The sequence below is a fragment of the Pleurodeles waltl genome, chromosome 3_1 (genome assembly GCF_031143425.1).
Source record: "Pleurodeles waltl isolate 20211129_DDA chromosome 3_1, aPleWal1.hap1.20221129, whole genome shotgun sequence".
Lineage (NCBI taxonomy): Eukaryota > Metazoa > Chordata > Amphibia > Caudata > Salamandridae > Pleurodeles > Pleurodeles waltl.
The window spans coordinates 664135946-664155916 of NC_090440.1; the positions used below are offsets into that span (position 1 = coordinate 664135946).

General features: G+C 46.3%; 1 protein-coding gene across 2 annotated transcripts in view; it reads right to left on the bottom strand.

The window, feature by feature from the left end:
- B4GALNT4 (beta-1,4-N-acetyl-galactosaminyltransferase 4) overlaps positions 1 to 19971 on the bottom strand; it is a 701168-nt gene that overhangs the window by 144091 nt on the left and 537106 nt on the right. For both annotated transcript variants that reach the window (XM_069223201.1, XM_069223202.1), the window contains exons 10-11: positions 15752 to 15895; positions 9557 to 9666 (exon numbers count right to left, since the gene is read on the bottom strand). In XM_069223201.1, coding sequence (XP_069079302.1) covers positions 9557 to 9666; positions 15752 to 15895 — 254 coding nt within the window. The remainder of the gene's footprint in view (positions 1 to 9556; positions 9667 to 15751; positions 15896 to 19971) is intronic.

Below are 19971 nucleotides of genomic sequence, written 5' to 3' on the forward strand. Positions count from 1 at the left end.
AGCAAGCGATGCATCAGTTCCTTACTCACAAGTGAGGCTGTGGGTCGATTTTTCCCCCGCTGGGTAAGCAATTGGGAGATTCTTTACCTGCAGGGAAGGGATGCATCGATTTCCAGACAGGCAGCCTCGGGTCCGTGTGTTTATGTTTTGGAACCCGGGGACAATGCATGGAAAATCCAGACGCACAGTAACAATGAAATCACACTGAGCTGGCGATTCGTCGATTTCTGCAGACACGAGGCAGGTGCTGCATCACTTTTTCTGCCACTTGGCTTTGGTGTGTGGATTTTCACTCAGGTTTTACCAGATTCTCCTTCCAAGGACCCAGGGACTGGGGTGGCACCACTTGGCAAATCAGAGGGTCTCAGCAAGAGAGCCCAGGTGCTGGCAGATGAAGTCTTTGATGTCCCCAAGACTTCTCAACTGAAGACCAGCTCAGTCCAAGCCCTTGGAGAAACTTGACAAGCAGGATATACAGCAAGGTCCAGTCTTTGTCCTCTCTAAGGCAGAAGCAGCAAATGCAGGCCAATACAGCAAAGCACACACAGCATAGGGGCAGTACTCCTCCTCACAGCTCTTCTCCATGGCAGAGGTTCCTCTTCATCCAGAAGTGTTCTAAAATTGTGGGGTCAGCAGTCCAGTACTTATACTCATTTCTGCCTTTTGAAGTAGGCAAACTTCAAAGGAAAGTCTCTGTAGTGGATAAAACCCTGTCTCTTCCTTGCTCTACCCCAGCCACACTCTAGGGGGTTGCAGACTGTATTGTGTGAGGCCAGGCACATCCCTTTCAAGTGCAGGTATCATCTCCTCCATCCCACTCTAGCCCAGGAAGACCCATCAGGATAAACAGGACACACCTCATCTCCCTTTGTCCTACTGTCTAGAGTGAATTAAAAAACAACCCAACTGTCAGTCTGACCCAGATGTGGATTCAGCAGCCAAGCAGAGGCACAGAATGGTTAAGGAAGAAAATGCCCATTTTCTAAAAGTGGCATTTTCAAACTATAAACCAACTTTACCAAAAGATGTATTTTTACATTGTGAGTTCAGAGAATCCAAACTCCATATCTCTATCTGCTCCCCCTGGGAAATTAGACTTAAAAGGTATTTAAAGGCAATCCCCATGTTAACCTATGGGAGAGACAGGCCTTGCAATAATGAAAACCGAATGTGGCTGTATTTCACTACCAGGGCATGTAAAACACACCAGTGCATGTCCTACCTTTTACATACACTGCACTCTGCCCCTGGGGCTGCCCTGGGCCTACCTTAGTGATGACTTGTATGTAGTAAAAGGGGAGGTTTAGGCCTTGCAAGTGGGTGCACTTGCCAGGTCAAACTGGCAGTTCGAAACTGCAGTGGCAGCTCTGAGACATGTTTACAGGGCTACTCATGTGGGAGGCACAATCAGTGCTGCAGACATACTAGTAGCAGTTGATTTACAAATGCACTAGTATACTAATAAAATACAAGAAAAAGAGGCAAAAAGATCGGGGAAACCACGCCAAGGATGCATGGTCTAACATTGCCCCTTGATGTCGCCAGGAGTGAGAAAGTATGATGCTTCCTCCATGCTCCTCCGTAGCATCTCAAGCTAACGTGTGTGATGGCTGCAAAGAGTCTTCTTGGAGCAGATGGAGGGGCAGGCATCACAGTCAGCCTTGTTGTGTTCCGGCGAGAGGCACAAATTACAGATCTGATGTACATCGGTCTAACTATATTTTGCATGGCAGAGAAGACAATATCAAAAGGGCTTCTGTTTCATCACTGTCAAGGCATTGTAGAGAGGCATGATGTAGACTAAAGTAGGCCCCTGGCGGCTGAGGCCCAAGAAGGGCCGTGGTACATATGGACCTGACCCCATCAAAATACTGAAATGTGGACCTGAAAGGAAGTAGAGGAACGTGATCAAAGTACAGTACAGAGGGAGGGAAGGTACCATGTGAATTGAAGAGTACTGCGATGGTCTCGAACCGGAACACACGTCCAAACCTTATGACGGAAAGAAACCAATTTAACAATGGAGTTGATGCCCCTGCGCATTATCACCAAATGGTGGAGTTACTCTTCCTCGTGACTCAAAAGACTAGATAACAGGAGTATGTAGAGCATGTGTATCTACAGCCACAGATGCCTCAAACATGTATTTTCCATTGCAGATAATATGAAGGAATTTGAACACTTAAATGGTCATTTGGACCCTGGTGGAGGACTGTGCCATATCTAGAGATTCCTGCCTGACTGGATGATTTAGGGCATTTGTATGGCTTTGTCAGCCTCTAAACAAGTCCCTTCGTTCTCATGACTGGTAAGGGTATTCCCATTCAGCTCATAACAGGATTTACCAGCTGAATCGGGATTAGACGTGATTCAAGAACACAGCATTTGTGACGTTCTCTACACCCCCAAGACAGTTTAGACGCAAAAGGCAGCCGAAACCACCTAGTGGAAACATGCTAAAAGTGAGGAATAACCTGGGGGAATTAGAAAGGGCTTCCTACAAAACAGAAAGCTATTTTGTGATATGTATCTTGTGACAGTTCGCCTATTCTTATTTATTGTTAATAAATCACAGCAAAAATGTACAGGCTGAGCTGCATACTCTTTCATAGCTTGGTAACAGTGATGTCTACCTGCTATATGAAGCAGTCCCCACCAAGATTCAATATTCTATATGTAGGCCACATTACCCCTGAAGCACCTCAGTGTATCTTGTTCCCTATCACCCTAGAAATGGGTAAAGGTGGAGAATTCTTTGCCTAAAGTGACTTTCCTAGTGTCTAGCGGAGCTTTCTACATTATGTCTACTGACCTTCCAAAGATCCAGTGCTCTAAGTGAGCAAAGGTCCTGGCAAAGCAAAAATGGACATTGAACCAGGCCCTTATGGGGTCTTCTGTTTCTGTCATTCACTGGCTGAAGAAAAAAGATCTTTCTTCCTGCCTGTCACATGCTAGTGCTGCAACTCAATGTCACAAGAAGGCCCTTATGGCCAAAACATTATTTAACTTCAACTGACTAATGTACTGTTGCTTACTGCACAACAGAACTCGTCACGTTTTTTTTAACTTCACTTCGATAAAGATGCTAAATAAACTGTTAAATAAAATATCCTGATGATTTTGTTTATTCTTTGTCCAGCGAGACCCCACTTAGGAATTTGTCAAAAACGGATGCTATTTTACATGTATTAATTGCACAGGCCATTCCTCGCGTGAAGGCTCATCAAGCTACAATCGTTGTGGGGCCGCACCTCCCTTTTCACCCCACTTAAAGCACTGTAAAGAGCTCACTCAAAGAAACACTCAAAGCTAAGTAATCACAGCTCTGACATGGTGTGAATATTACAGAATCATAAAGGTAGTGAAGACCAGTAGGGGAATTCACTTTAGCATTATGATTCTTTGTTAACGACAAATTCAATGCCACATTGGTTTCACCACTGACGGCTTGATGTAGGACACTGATATGCAATAGCACTAGCAAACCCTGAAATCTGTAAACTCACAGTGTTTTCCAATAACAAAACAGTGTTTTGTGATATTGCAAATCTCTTTTGTGAGTCAGAAAGGTCTTTACAAATTGCAAAAGAGGTTCTGCGACCCATTCCGAATCCCAATTAGGATGGGGCATGAAAAGGCCGACCTTCTCCTACTGGTGAATCACAAAGGGAAGTTTCAATAATTTGTGGCTGTAATTACAGTCACAAACCATCGACTAGATTCCAACACCCAAGTTAGTGTGGTATCTGATTTGCAAAGTTTATCTCTTTAAAATCAGATTGGGCAGCCATATGGGGAGCAGACAGTGGTCCATGGACCCAACAGATGTATGTATGTGCCACTCGTGGTCTTCCAAATCAAGAAATCTTTTTGTAAAAGAAGTACCTGTTAATATACAGGATATGGGCTGCTTAAAAATATTATCTATTTGGAAACGGGAACGGAGGGATGGAAGTCTGCTGTCCCTTGTAGGCCACCATCCTTGCACTTGCAGCCATTTGCAGAGGGGTGCAAATAGTGGGCTGGTTAATAATTAATATTCATAAGAAGATTATTTTGTGAACCAATACAAATGGGTAATTTGCAGTGGGACCTTTAGAGACATAGGTTGCCTTGTCAATTACACCAATGTTTGCAAACCAAGTGGTCTGCTATTTACACATCCTGCTTTGGGAACAGCTACTAGGATATGATGCCCTGAACGTGGTTGGTAAATTCTCTTTGTCCCTTATTAAAATCTCTGGACTACTGGAATGGAAAAGGGTTCTTGTTTGATATTTCCCATGCGTATGCTACTAAAGCTGAAAAATATACTCTAAGTGATGCATGTAAACGTTTGCAATCCAATTACTATGGCACAATGTGTTTTTTTCCATTTGTCAGGTCACACCTTCTGCCCAGGTATGAACACCAGCTCACAAACTGTCCATTTTGCAGTGTAATACTTTTCAGCCTGGTGTTTTTTCTTTCTTTCCTTGTCACCCTCTTGCCTCTAGTCGACAAATGAAAATGTGCAAATTCTAGGTCTTCAGGAGCCATGCTGCTAAATTGACACTAGAACTGGGTTAGCAAAATATTCCTCCCAAAAGTGTATGCAGAGTTAGGATATATTTTTTAATGATGTTATTTGCCATAGTAAATTGATGTAAGTACTGTGTTTTTCCCACCTATTGTGGTGCCACTAACAATAATATCATGCCTGTCACTCTGCATTTGATGAGCACTATCCACTCCAGTGATATATATGGAAAGGATTACGCAAATGTTCTGTATCAATCTATTTGCAGCACATTCTCCTAGGACCAGGTTTGTCAATACCTGTATGTGAAGTATAGGCATTTTGAATCTGCTTTTGTTGCAAATAGATACAAGAATGGTGTACATGTATGAAAGATCATACATATTGATCTAGCTCCCATTTGTGGAAAATACCTGCTTTTCTGCTTCCTCTCTGCTTCTCTGCCTCATCTGTATGTCTCTGTGTTGTGCTGTGTTAAATGCACTACTTCCAATGCAATTCCTCTCTGAATGCCCCACTTCCAGAGCCTATTTGCTTGTATGGAAGATCCTGTTCCATCTTGTGGTGTTGTCCATCTGGTTTTACTACCTTTCCTGAGACTGCAGTACTAAGCACTAAGTTATATGTCTTGAGTTCTAATATAGTTATGTGTATGATTGGTTACTCCATTGAGCTTAAATTTGTAGTTTTCTCATGTGTGCATCCAAGGATGTTTGGTGTATTCCTCATGACTGTCACCTTGGGCAACTGGGTTTCTGAAAAATCTTCTGTTAGTCATGCTGTCTTTCTTGTGCCAACCACTAGCTGATCCCCAATCCCCTGTGACAGTGGCTTGCGAGCCACTCCTGTATGGGCCTTGTGCACCCTTGCAACGTGATTACTTGGATGCATGATGCCATCATTACCAGCATTTTCATCATAGTGTTCACTGTCCGCGATTGAGACAAATCATAAAGGTTAACCTGATACTACAATGCCAGACCTCTCTTCTGTATGGGTATTACCCTTGCTGTTCCTATAGCTCATTCTGTACCCAGGATCTCCTTTTATGAAGGGTGTGAGGATGATTTGTTCTTATAAACAGTGAACGATAATCTGAACAATGTGTTTATCACCTGAATTACCTTGTTCTGACCTTGCTGCAATGAGCATTGCCGAGGTATGGGTAAACATGAATGGGCTGGTACTTTAGAGGTACCACCATCACTCCCAGACATTTCATAAAAATCTTTACTGTTGACTTTACTTCAAAGGATAGGATACTGGGATATGAAAGTAGGCTTCTAGATAGATAATGTTCCTACTCCACCATTTGTATGACTTCTCCTAGTTTGCCATTTCAAAGGTATGAGTCCTTACACATTAGATCCAAGATGGGTCTCAAGGTGAGGTCTTGCTTTGTTATCAGTAATAGATTACACTCTCCTGCTACATTCCTTTGTGGCACCGTCTTTCTCTCTCTCTCTATACTGATTTACCAGAAGTTATTGCAAATAATCTTGAAGGAGTTGAGATGTGATCCTTCTGGCATTGTTCATAGTATTGCTCAGATGTCTTTTCAAATCTACACATTATACATGCTTAATGATACATAAGAACTGTGTTTCAAGCCCTTAAAGGCCTACTCTAATAAATGTACACACCACTGGCACGAGACAGACACTACGACCACAGACAAGACCAGAGCCACACACCACCATCACCTATACACCACCCACGCACGCACCCCATATCACACACCCCAACACATCACCCTACACACCCTCACCCACATAACTCACACAACACCCATGGCACCACAAAGACACCCCCAATTCTCAGAGGAGGAGCTAAGCGTCATGGTGGAGGAAATCATCAGGGTAGAGCCACAGCTATTTGGAGCGCAGGTGCAGCAGATATAGATTGCAAGGAAGATGGAGCTATGGCGGAGGATCGAGGAGAGGGTCAACGCTGTGGGACAGCACCCAAGAACCAGGGATGACATCAGGAAGAGGTGAGCATCACCACCACTCCTAGCAGAATATACACCTCACTGACAGACATCACCACAACAGCCATGCACAAGTCCCCTGTGTACTCTCCCACTGTGCCTGCCCCTCGCCCACCCCGCTACACAAACGCAAGCACTCAGACATCAAACAGCCATCCACCTCACAAAAGCATCCAGCCCATGTACCTGAGCCCAAACACAGCAGACAGACACCTCCCACAACCACTCCCTCTTCCTCCACTCCCAAACCTTCTCCCTCTTCCCGTCCCAATGTCCCGAAGAAGCTTTTCTCTCCACCATTGACCTCTTCCCTCCCCCCCCCCCCATCCTTCATGTCCGGCCAGGGTGGCAAAAACCCAGGCAAGCACCTCAGCCACCCAGTCCACGGGCCCAGTAGTCTCCACACCCACTTGTGGTGGGAAAGGATCCAGGGCACCAGGCAGCATCAAGTAAAGGGTGCCTGCCCCAAAGTGCTGCCCAGAAGGGCAAGGAGCCATCCACAGCTGCTGCCTAGAAGGGCAAGGAGCCATCTGAGCTGCTGCCAGGAAGGGCAAGGAGCCAACCCCAGCTGCAGCCAGGAAGGGCAAGGGGCCTGCACCAGCAGGCAGGAAGGACAAGGGGACTGGTGCAGGGACTCAGTCAGAGCCCCCACCACCAACCATGGTTCTGCAGCTGTCCGAGGCTGCAGGGGATGGGCTGAAGCCTCCCTTCACCAGCACCAGCAGTAGCAGCAGCAGCACAGCCACCACCAGTGGGCAGCCATCCGAGGCTGTAGGTGATGGACTGGAGCTTCCCCCCACCAGCAGCAGCACCACCACCAGTGAGCAGCCATCTGAGGTTGCAGGGAATGGGCTGGAGCCTCCCCCCACCAGCGGCTGCAGCAGCACCACTACCACCACTGACCAGCCATCACCGCCGGCAGACGGTCTTTAGTCCTGCCTCCATGGGCTGCTATGCGGCCTGCCCCTGCAAATCCTGTGGGAATGACACCCAGCTGAGAGACTGTGACCCTTGCACTCCCCAGGATTAGATGCATAGGGCACGAAGCCCCCTACAGAACCAGTGGGTATGAGACCCACTCACCCCATCCTCCCCAGGTTCAGAAGCACAGAACAGGATGCCCCCCTACAGAACCAGTGGGTATGACACCCACTCACCCCATCCTCCCCAGGATCAGAAGCACAGGGCACGATTCCCTCTACTGAACCAGTGGGTATGACACCCACTCACCCCATCCTCCCCAGGATCAGAAGCACAAGGCACAATGCCCCCTCCAGAGCCAGTGGGCAAGTCACCCACGTGAGAGACTGTGACCTTGCACTCCCCAGGACCAAGCACAGGGCATATTGCCCCCTCCAGAGCATGTGGGCAAGTCACCCACTTGAGAGACTGTGGCCTTGCACTCCCCAGGACCGAGCACAGGGCATGTTGCCCCCTCCAGAGCATGTGGGCAAGTCACCCACTTGAGAGACTGTGGCCTTGCAATCCCCTGGACCAAGCATGGGCCATGTTGCCCCCTCCAGAGCATGTGGCAATTCATCCACTTGAGAGACTGTGGCCTTGCAGTTCCCAGGACCAAGCACAGGGCATGTTGCCCCCTCCAGGACCAGTGGTGTTATTCCATCTGCCGGCTGAGGTAGCCCCTATTCCCCGTCCCCCTGAGGTGCCTGCCTATTTTCCAACAGATGCCCCTGCAGAGTTCTCTCCGTGTTGGTGCAGGTGACAAATGGGGCCTTGGACATTTGCCTGTGTTCCGAAGTTCATGCTCCATGGCGGCGTGGTTGTTCCCTGTGTCTCCAAAGGTGAGTCCTATCCCTTCGGTCATGTGTTTCCGCCAGGCTTTTGATGTCCTCGGTACCGGCCCAGAAAAGGTGGCGGATTCGTGTATCTTAATATGGTGGGCGGAACATTGACTTCCACCTGGCTGTAGGCAGCTACTGCCATGGTGGCTGTTTCCACTCTGGCAGTCAGTGTGGTCAAGTGGGTGTCTATCTGAGTTTGCAGCGCCATGGTCATAATTTGGTGATAGGTACCGCCAGCCTTTTGGCGGTATTACTGCCACTTTATCGCCGACCGCCAGGGTTGTAATGAAGGCCTAAGTTTGCAAACCTTGTAAGAAACGTTTTCACTTCAGTAAGAAACTAAGCAAAGTGTTTTTTTTTTTTTATCAACTCCCCTCTCCAAAGGATCAGAAAAGATTCAGAGGTTACATCTAGTCCCAAAACAGGCACCTCCCTGACCCTTCTATGTTTGGAGAACAGCCAGAAAAAATAGTCTCCTCAGATCTTTAAAGTAAGCATCTGCTTTCGATGTCAAAATCTTTGGTTGTTGCTTGCTGACCATGTTCTCTCTACTCCGATGAGTGGTGCTGCTGCCTCTTGGGCCTCAAATAAAGAAATTCAACTCAGAATCTCCACCTCTTGCTTCCAAACCGAATGCAGAAAAAAACAATTTGATAATGGGAACTATGCTTTGGGGTATTGTTGGCCTAGACTCACCATCAAGAGGGGCCATGACTCCTCCTAGTGTGATCGACACTGAAAATGAAAACGTTTTACATAACAGAGAGAGATTTCTGACCTAACCATCAGATACGGGAATTATACACATTACATGAATGCTGAACAGGCTCATGAGGCAAAACTGCAAGCAAGATTGCCTGGTTGTACTACAAGTGATCAGGGATGGGCCTTTTCCACACTTTTCCTTATTTCCATGCACGCCTCAGTTTGAGATGGTGCGCTTCTGGGTATTGTGCTATTGTCTTTCTCCAAATCTGTGTCATGCCTATTGTATGTACTACAGCTCAAAATACTGCCCCTTTCTTTCCTCTGTTAGCAATGTTTTACGCCTGGGCTAATACATTTGATAAGTTCAGCAGTGAAAATTCCACTAAGGAGGACGTATGTACTTGCTGTATGCTTGACTTTTCTTTGTTTCTGTCTTGCCTCGGATTACAACTTTCAAAAACTTTCTTTGTGATTGCCACCCTCCATTGCTAAGACCGGAAAAATCCCTTACAGAGAAAGAAATTGTGGGAGACTTACGAACTGCAGTCCCTGGTATCGAGCAATGGGAAAGTCCTTGACAATGTAGGTGGGGGTGTATGCACAGGGCATCAGCACATTGTCCACTCGTGACTTCTCAATCGAAGGGGCTGTAAAAAGAACAGAAGGCAAGTCGGGAAACGTATTAAAATACCAACGACAAAATAGCAAAACATAAGCGGTTTACTGCGATGCTGAAAAGCTGAAAGAAATGCAGCTGACTGACTGTACGGGGTGTGGCATATTGGCTCGGACAGCCGAAGTCTGGAAGAACAGGAGTGTATTCACTCTAACTGGAGGGTTGTTATGACTGAGCATGAATGGCATACACAATAGCATGCACATTAGCACAAAGGGCATGTGAGACATCTGTTTAAAACCGACAATATTTTTGAATTGTCAATCTTTATTATTACATTTGTTTTCAAGGACAGCGTGGTCTGGTGCTTTCCACCATTCGCTTTCACCAGCTTAGACTTCCTCTAGAGACTGCAGGGGCCACGTTCACTCAGGAGCTTGAATTCCACAGTCTGGGGAAGAGGTGAGTAACACAAGAAAGCACAAATTACAATCTCAGAGACTAGTAGCCACGGTCAGTCTCCAAAACAACACTATCTAGATTCTATGTCAGGACCGGAGGCGAGGATTCACTTTTATCACATCAGCTATTAAATGGATTTTCAACTAACCATATTTTCGACGAAACACTGGGAATTTGGAAAAAACAGACAGCGGACATTGTAGTCCAATCAGTCCATAACTAGCCAATCCCAAGGCAACGTCACCATCATAGTCCTTTGTTTTTGTCTCCAGTGCCTCTTTCTTCGCTGCTCGTACCAGATAACGTCACATTATTTTCTTGTTCCTGTTGTGTACTTAAAACTGTATCAGTGTGTTTATGCAAAGTCGCGGGTACGCTTTTCCGCCCGCTAAGCGACCATATAATCTTTTTCCCTGGTGCTGAGTAAGAGCGTGGAGAGGTCCAGACGGCACTGTTGTAGTGCTATTTCTCAATGGTAGGCATCACGCAATTTTAGAATTCCTGCCAGACAGGAGTCAGAATTGCGTGCCGCCTGCCTGGAGCCTTGTCTCCAACCCCTGGAGAGCGACGTCCCTTTGATTGGGGTCTGTACAGGCTGACAGCCTGATAAGTGGGTATTGTGACTCTCTTTGATAAAAAGAGTCGGTAGTGACTGGGTTTTCCTACAACGCCTTAACAAGTCTGTACTTACATCTGAGGCTGCACCAGTCTCACGGGGACACGACCTTAGGAGGCATTTTTAGCTCAGAACCAGCCTTTCACAACACTTGGCGATTCACTAGATCCACCCAAAGGGTCTACTGACCCCGCATCGCCCCCACCCACGGATGATGATGCCCATAGGGATACTGATGACGATACTGACCCATCCCGGCCTTGGTGCCCTTCCCACCCCACTTCTACACCCCTGGATCCTAGGATGACGGGTCAGACATGCTGGACTCTGAGGAGCTCTTCCACCCCTGTTCGTCTGAAAGGGCCCCCACCATGAAGGTTGCGAATTACGTGCCCAATGGGGAAAGAAGCCCGTAATTGCCTCAAAGCTGAGTGCCCTCACCCATCATTGGACTGGACGGTTGCCCTGACCCTTGAGGTGAACTGCCAAATGGCTAACTTCTTAGACAAATTCATCAGGAAGGGTATCAGCAGGTCCTGGCAGGTAAGCCAGGTTAAACTCCTGGAAGCTCTGGGTCGGTTGACCAATATTCTAGATATGGGTGAGGATGCCAAGGTTTCAGGATCCCTCATCTCCCCGGAAGTTCTTTCAGGGTGAGCACAGCGCACAATCACCATCGTGGACAACGCTAACTACACGTTTTCCACAGAGCGAAGACTGTCCCCTATCATTAAGGTGGTCCCGAAACTCAGAGACCTCGCGAGCTTTTAAGTGGGAGCAGTGATGCAAGGGGGACTTTTTGGTAAATCCTTTATAAAGAAGCTCTGGAAATTCGTCAATATATTTAAGTCACTAGACAAAGCCCAGTTCTTTATTAAAATGTTTTTCTCCTCTCAGGTTTCCCACAGGGCCAGTCGAAGCAGAGGCCATTTGGCTGGCCAACACTAATCCCAGTATCCTCCTAGAAGGCAAGGCTCCAGGCGTAGCCAATACCAGGACATAACCAGTTTTGGAAACTTCTATCCAACCTGCGGCCAGTGCTTCACAGGAAGAGGACCTAAAAGATTCGATGCTGCCTCAAATTCCGTTGTGTGCACCCTTCTTCCTTCATAAAAGTAGGGGGCCGTCTGGTGAATTTTTCCCAAACTTAGAAGACAATCACAAACGATGCATGGATCCTGTAAATGGAGCGGGGTTTCCATTTAGAATTCCATGGGGTACCGCATCAGGTTACACATCCCAGACCACTATAGTTTTCACGTCAAGAGGCAGATTTGGTGGATGCGAAGGTTTCCTCTCTGCTTGAAAAAAGGGCTATTTGCCCAACTTCCCCCGATCCACATGGCTTCATCAGCAATCTTTTCCTCGTAGGCAAGGCCGACAGAGGATAGAGACAGGTAATACATTTATGCAAGTTCAACAAGTCGCTGGTGTAACGCCGCTTCAAAATGGAGGGGTTCTAGCTCCTTTGTGATGTTTCACGGGCTGCAGACTGGATGGTTTGCCTGGATCTGAAGGACCCATATTTGGCCATGCCAATTTTTCCACCCCACAGGAGATTCGTGGCACATGCAATCCGACTCATTGTTTATTTCAACATCATGCTTCTCTTGGCACAGGGCGCCCAGCAGTTGTCGATCCAGCTACAGCTAGCAGTCAACCTGCTCCAAAGCCTCGGCTTCACCATCAACGAAGGGAAATAGCTTCTGACTCCTGATAAAAGTAGTTTTTTTCTGGGGGTTGTCATAGGCTCAACGGACGTTACTCTGAGCCTCCCCTCTTGGAAGGTAGCCAAGAGTTAGCTCTGCAAAGAGTGTCCTTGCGACAGCTTGCGGGTTTTCCACAGGCCAGTTCTGGTCTCCTCCATAACAGAGATTATGCATCAACTGTTTTGAGCTTTTGGGTGGGTCATTTGCGGTGCGTTGTTGGACCCAGGACAAGATTCAGTCATGTGTTTTGCTGAGGATGGATAGCATCTCGGCTGTCAGAAATATAAACCACCTGGGAGGGATGCAGTGCAGGGTAAAGTCGGACCTAGCAACCGATTTTTGGGATTTCTGCCTCGACCATCAGATTTTGGTTACGGCGGAGAATCTTGCCAGTCAGGGGAACCGGGTAGCAGACTGGCAGTCCTACCATTTCTGGGACACCAGCCTTTGTAAGCTTCATCCAGGAGCCTTCGCCAGTCTGCAAACCAAGTGGAACCTGTTTTCGGTAGACTTCTTTGCCTACACATTGGATCACCAACTGCTCATGTTCTTCAGTTGGAGACTGGATCCCCTGGCATTGGCCAGGGATGCGTTCTGACAGGATTGGGAGCACGAGTCAGGGTATGCGTTTCCCCCATTAAATGTGTATGGTATATTCTACTTGTGTATTATTCTCTGTGGATTCCTTTGGTAATTCCTTTTCTTCTTCCAGGAACGGAGACTGGGAACCAGGATTCATGAGAAAAAGGCCATGGTGTGACTTGTGCGATGAAAGAGGCACTGGAGACAGAGACAAAGGACTATGATGGGGACGCTGCCTCTGGATTGGCCATTTATGGACTGATTTGATTGCATTGTCTTGTTTGTTTTTACTAAATTCCCAGTGTTTCATGAGAAAGGTGGTTTGTTGACGATGCATTTAATGACTGCTGTAATAAAAGCGAAGAAAGCAAAAAGCATAATCCTTGCCTCTGAGTCCTTAATAGAATTGAAACTTTCCTTACCAATAGGTAGGAAATTTTTCATTCAGCTTAGTGCTGGAGTATGTTATAAGTAATTAATTACTTACAAGCGTGCGGGTTCATGGTAGACTTTACAAGAGAATTAGATTTCTTTTTTTCTAACTTGTGTTTTTTAATGGTTACCCCTACTAACACATTTAAAATAATAATGTAAACCTGTGGTCTCTGAACTTCTTTTAAGGGACTTTTTAAAAATGTAAAGAGGAAATATAAAATAAAGAAAGTGTTCAGATAGGTAGAACCTTTCTATTGAGCCAGTCAGGTTGATCTTCTATGATTGAGAGTACTGCTTTGGTAGTTGAGAGGCAGTTCATTAAGATGTGCAGTCAGATCCCTTAAACTGACCACGTCGTCGACTCTCATTTTTTGGAGAGGCAAGCAGGCTGCTTATTTAATTGCTGAAGTTTTTTTTCACTGTCTCTCTTTAAAAGGGGACATCGCAGAGTTTCAGAGGCCAAAAAACCTAGGTCGTTCAATGTTTAATTGGATATTTTTCTAAAACTATATTAACGTGTGCTTTTAAACAGACAGGTCATAAAAAGAGATTTTTCTCCTGTGTACTGGGATCCTGCATATAGAAGATGATATTCTATATGTATAAAGTCAGTGACAATCCTTCGAGGGAGAAACAGCCATGGATAGGGAGAGGTAAAGTTACGCTGTATGCTGCTCTCCAGAATATCTTCTTTATTCATCTTATTTAGGTTCGTATTGGGTCGTCTCCTACTGTCTCAGGTTATGGATCCAAAATTGTGTGTTGGTGCTCTCTGACCAATGCCACTGGTTTCTGTTAAGTCTCGCTTTCATATATTCTGTCAGCTGTCTTTGGACCCTGCTCAGACAATATCCTGGTTGGATATCTGGCCTGCTCTACCTCTGCTTCTGTATTAGACACGCTCTTCCTTGGATATTTTCTTGCTCTTTCTTGTTCCTGCTAAAGAAAATTCCTGTTTGGAAATGCAATCTTCATGTAAGGTCCTGGTTATTTTAGTCTGTGACCCTGTTCAAGCAGTGTCCTAGTGAGTTATTTTCTGAGACTGCTTTGGATCATGTAACTTTTCAGGCAGTGTTCTTGTTGCAGCTACGTTCGGAGTAAACACTAGGCTACAGCGGCATTTTTAAGGCAGCAAAAAAGGTGTACTTGTATAAGTTTACTGTCAACAGACAGATTGCTCTGGGCGTTAGCTTGTTTCTGGTCTTATTTAATCGAAAGCAACAAAGACTGTTGCAGATGTACTAAATGCCGTTCCCCTGACATCCCAAGGACTGGATGCCATGAAGCACTCTGCAGAGCTTCGAAAATCTCACCAAAATTAGGAAGCAGAAGGAACAGAGTTATAGAGGAGAGCGGATCAAGGAAGAATATGTGCAGGAAAGAGGAAAAGACTTTCAGGAGAAATGAGAGAGAAGAAGAACTGCAGGGGAAACAGATGAGCAAGAGCTTCAAGAATATATCAGGAAAAAGAAGACACAGAAGGTAAGAGGAAGGCAGAAGGGCTCCATCGGTGAAGTAAAGAGTTGGAGAGATGCAGATGGAACAGGCGGGAAGGAGCAGAAACAACAGCAGGGTTAGAGGCACAAGAGGAAAGTGGAGAAGGGAAAGTGGTTTGCAGAATGAAGGGAGCGTAGAAGAGGGCTTTGTAGGAAGAGAAGGAATGGGGAAAAGTGAGAGACGCTGGAAGAGAATGAGCAAGAGCTTCAGCAGGGGTGAAAGGAAGGGGCGGTATTCCAACGGGAGAAGCAAAAGAGGAAACAAAGAGAGGAAACAAAGAGAGGACAAGATAATGACGTCCAGATAGAATCGGCCTACTGTGACTGAATTAGTAAAATCGTGGGAGAGGGAAGTGGAGATTCAGGGGCAGCACTGGAGGTGTTACTTTAAACGTTGCTGGGGGTTTATTGCGAGATATTAGGGGTGCTCCTGTGAAACCTATTCAGCAATGTGTTACTGTTAAATATTTTGATAAAGCTTTACAGCGATATGTATTAGGGCTAGTAACACTTTAAAAGTAACTGGGAGGCGTTTCTGCGACATGATGGAGACGTGTTACTCAAGGAGACATTCGGTGGAGTTCCTATCAGGAATATGTAGCTGTATTCTTTGGCCAATATCACAGTAGCCTCTAATGCCTGTTTAGTCAGAATATTAGTCACTTTTCCTCCACTGCTCCTTCAAATTCCACTGAACATCGTTTCAGCTCCATCTACGGGGTTTATGTAGTTTGTAGGACCAGAATTTAACACTACACATACCCATACATTCAGTCATTCTGTTTTGTGTTTGTATATTTATTCTTTTCTACTTACTCAGAAAAAAAGTGTCCCGTTGATCTGGCTTGAGCATGTCTATGCCGTGCACCTCTTGCTGGGCCTCCCAGCGGAAGCTACCAGAGTGACTTGCAAGTGATTGGGGGATATGCTCTACTTGGTCCATTCTCAGCTCAGATTCATCTGGAAGACAGAGTAGAGTGCTGCACATTTAGTAGTGTAAAGGAGTCTTCCAAGTTAAGTTTGAGCACCGCAGGACTCTGCAAGTTTGCAAACTGATTAATCATTTCTTAACATTGAGAACAGTGTACAGGATAACAACTCAGGCCAGAAGCAGATCTGGGTCCAGCAGAAGAACAAAGGATATAAACACAATTTCTGCAGTTTTGCAATGCAATACTGTGGTCATGTGATTGGGGCCCAAACCATCCCTTCCCCTTCCTCCTCGGTGACTCACAGTACATTTTTCCATTGTTATGGCTTTCCCTGCTCTCAGTTCATGAGGTGTGCATCTCTGTTCTTCTTTTCATGCAAGTTTAGTATCACTCTGTTGTCTGTTCCTTATGCGTTCCTAAATTGCACCCAATTGCTTCACCCGTCGATCTCCTCACAAGTTGCAGGTGCAATACTGAAGATTACGATATTGGATTCAGTAGAACCACTCCTAAAATCTTTGTATTCCTAGATTTATAAATTGGGCTCATGTTCCAGTCTGAGGCCCACTAATGTAGAGTTCATCTTCATTTAGCTGAAATCAAGTGCCAGTAAGCATGCCTTGTGCCGGATTAAGTTCTCAGAGAAGACAAACAAACTTTTCGACAGTGAGCTCTGAGCTGTAAATGATACCCTGTTCTCACGCATAAAAAAGCATGCTCCGGGAAGCTGTGCCACCTCATATTAAAAAAATTCTCTCCACTCAGACCGATCACTAGTAGTGGATGCTTTGCACAGCCTAAAGTTGGAGACAAAGGCAAAAAGAACAGATGATGGAAAAATGCTGAGCAATGCACACGTTCACCCCCCAGTCACACATATTTGGGTTTAATCCATCATTTTTTTGCCCACCACCCCATCCGAGTTTGGACCTAGCCATATGCAAATCAGCCTTGACCCTGCTCCCCTTGGGAACAGTCCGGCCCAAACTGATAGGCCAGGTCCTCCCTGGACCAGAAACAAGCATCCTGGGACCAGTTTCGGCGTATCACCCTTCATCAGCCAGGCTAGCTTGAATATAGTGGCCCAGTGAGGACAGGACCCACGTCTGGGCTTACCCTTCCCACTTTGGGCAACAAAGGCAAAAAGAACAGCTGATGGACAAAATGCTTAACAATGCAAATGTTCACTCCCTTAGTCACAAAGATCTGGGTTTAATCCATCATTGTTTTGCCCACCACCCCAGTTTGGACCCAGCCATCAGCCTTGACCCTGCTTCCCATGGGAACAGTCCGGCCTGAACAGCTTCCCTGGACCGGACACAACCATCCTGGGACCAGTTTCGGAGTATCACCACCCATCAGCCAGGCTAGCTTTAATCCAGTGGCGCAGTGAGCATGGGACCCACGTCTGGGTATAACCTTCGCACTGCAGGCAACAAAGGCAAAAAGAACAAATGATTGACAAAATGCTGAACAATTCAAACGTTCACCCCCAGTCACAAAGATCTGGGTTTAATCCATCATTTTTTGTCCACCACACCACCCTAGTTTGGATCCAGCCATATGCAAATCAGCCTTGACCCACTTCCCATGGGAACAGTCCGGCCCAAACTGATAGGCCAGGTCCTCGCTGGACCAGAAACATGTATCCTGGGACCAGTTTCGAGGTATCACCCTTCATCAGCCAGGCTAGCTTGAATATAGTGGCCCAGTGAGGACAGGACCCACGTCTGGGCTTACCCTTCCCACTTTGGGCAACAAAGGCAAAAAGAACAGCTGATGGACAAAATGCTGAACAATTCAAATGTTCACTTCCTTAGTCACAAAGATCTGGGTTTAATCCATCATTGTTTTGCCCACCACCCCAGTTTGGACCCAGCCATCAGCCTCGACCCTGCTTCCCATGGGAACAGTCCGGCCTGAACTGCTTCCCTGGACCGGACACAACCATCCTGGGACCAGTTTCGGAGTATCACCAGCCATCAGCCAGGCTAGCTTTAATCCAGTGGCGCAGTGAGCATGGGACCCACGTCTGGGTATAACCTTCGCACTTCAGGCAACAAAGGCAAAAAGAACAAATGATTGACAAAATGCTGAACAATTCAAACGTTCACCCCCACTCACAAAGATCTGGGTTTAATCCATCATTTTTTGTCCACCACACCACCCCAGTTTGGATCCAGCCATATGCAAATCAGCCTTGACCCACTTCCCATGGGAAGAGTCTGGCCTGAACTGTCAGGCCAGGTCCTCCCTGGACCAGCAACCAGCATCTTGGGACCAGTTTCGGAGTATCACCCCTCATCAGCCAGGCTAGCTTGAATCCAGTGGTGCAGTGAGCATGTGGCCCACGTCTGGGCATACCCTTCCCACTTAGGTGACAAAGGCAAAAAGAACAGATGATGGACGAAATGCTGAACAAGGCAAACATTCACCCTATGTCACAAAGATCTGGGTTTAATCCATCTATCCATCTATGGCTGATGAGGGGTGATACTTCAAAACCGTTTCCAGGATGCCTATTTATGGCCCAGGGAGGACTTGACCTGGCAGTTGGGGCTGCACCGGTCCCATGGGGAGCAGGGTCAAGACTGTTTTGCATATGGTTGGGTTCAAACTGGTGTGGCATGGTGAGCAAAAGAACAATGGATTTAACTCAGATCTGTGACTGGGGGTGAGTGTCTGAAAAGTTTCAGCACTCCGTCCATCATCTTGTTGTGTTGCTATGTTCACCCGAAGTGGCAAGGGTATGCCCAGACATGGGTCCCTTGCTTACTGTACCACTGGATTCAAGCTAGCCTGGCTGATGCGGGGTGATGCCCTGAAGCCAGTCCCAGGATGCTTGTTTGCGGTCAATGGAGGACCTGACCTGACAGTTCGGGATGGACTCTTCCCATGGCGAACAGGGTCAAGACTGATTTGCATAGGGCTGGGTCCAAACTGGGGTGGCACAGTGAACAAAAGAACAATGGATTTAACATAGATCTGTGACTGGGGTGAGTGTTTGAAAAGTTTCAGCACTCCGTCCATCATCTTGTTGTGTTGTAAAGTTGGAGACACACAGAAGGAATCTCTCTGTGCACTACACACTCCCATCAATCCTTCTGTGCTTGGTCGAAACCATCAAACTTTACCTTCCTCCACAGCCATGAGAACATCAGAGAGATGCGCTGTGCCTTCCCTGATGAATACACGGAGGATGTTCAAAATTGCTTGCCTGTAACTAACTTTTCTACTCTCTATGCTGAGCATAACTAACTCCTGACACCAAGAAACACCCTCACTAGTCGTTTACCTACAGTTTACAATGCTGTGTGGGAAGCCTTCAGTGCAAGGGCAATCTTTTTTGATGGCCACCTTGACAAAACAGAGTGCAGGCTTCAAAATGATAACCAATCATTTTGTAGCTGAGATTGAACGCTAGCAGCAAACAAAGCTAAATATGGGTTTGGACGTCCTACTGCCTATGTACATTTTGGACTGGAACGTGCAGACTATCGTCAGAATTATGTTTAAGTCCAAGCGAAATATTTCCACTTTCATTAGACGAAGACATCAATATGGATCCAAGCATTATATCCAATACATGGGGGTGCATACATTAATTCTTAAAATCAAGATACTCTTTTTCATTTGTTTTCTTTTCAAACGTGTTTCGCTCCACTAATGCCGCCACACAGCTTAATATTTATGATGAATAAGGTTTTTCTCATGAGCGTGGTGTAGGCCTTGTTCGTCAGAAGAGGCACCCAGAACTAGCAGTACCAGCATAAGTCTTGTACAAGTATATAATGCTATTTCCTGTATAATACGCCTGTGTGCTCGATACGGATCGTAACCTTGTGAACTCAGACACAGAGGAGGTGCCATGTAATCAATAATGTAAACCTTAAAGAACATAGAAGCCATTTCACAATATCACCAATGCTTTGTCAAAAAAATCTTGCGCATTACAGTTCAGTAAATCCTGGTGCAGACACGCGTCTTGCGGCTGCACCAGCCAGCTACAAGGATGTCCCACAGGGCTGGTGAACTCACACAGACCCCCTGCAGAAGATCTGGATCCTGCACACCAGCAACCGACTGATCCAGAAAAGAGGGTGA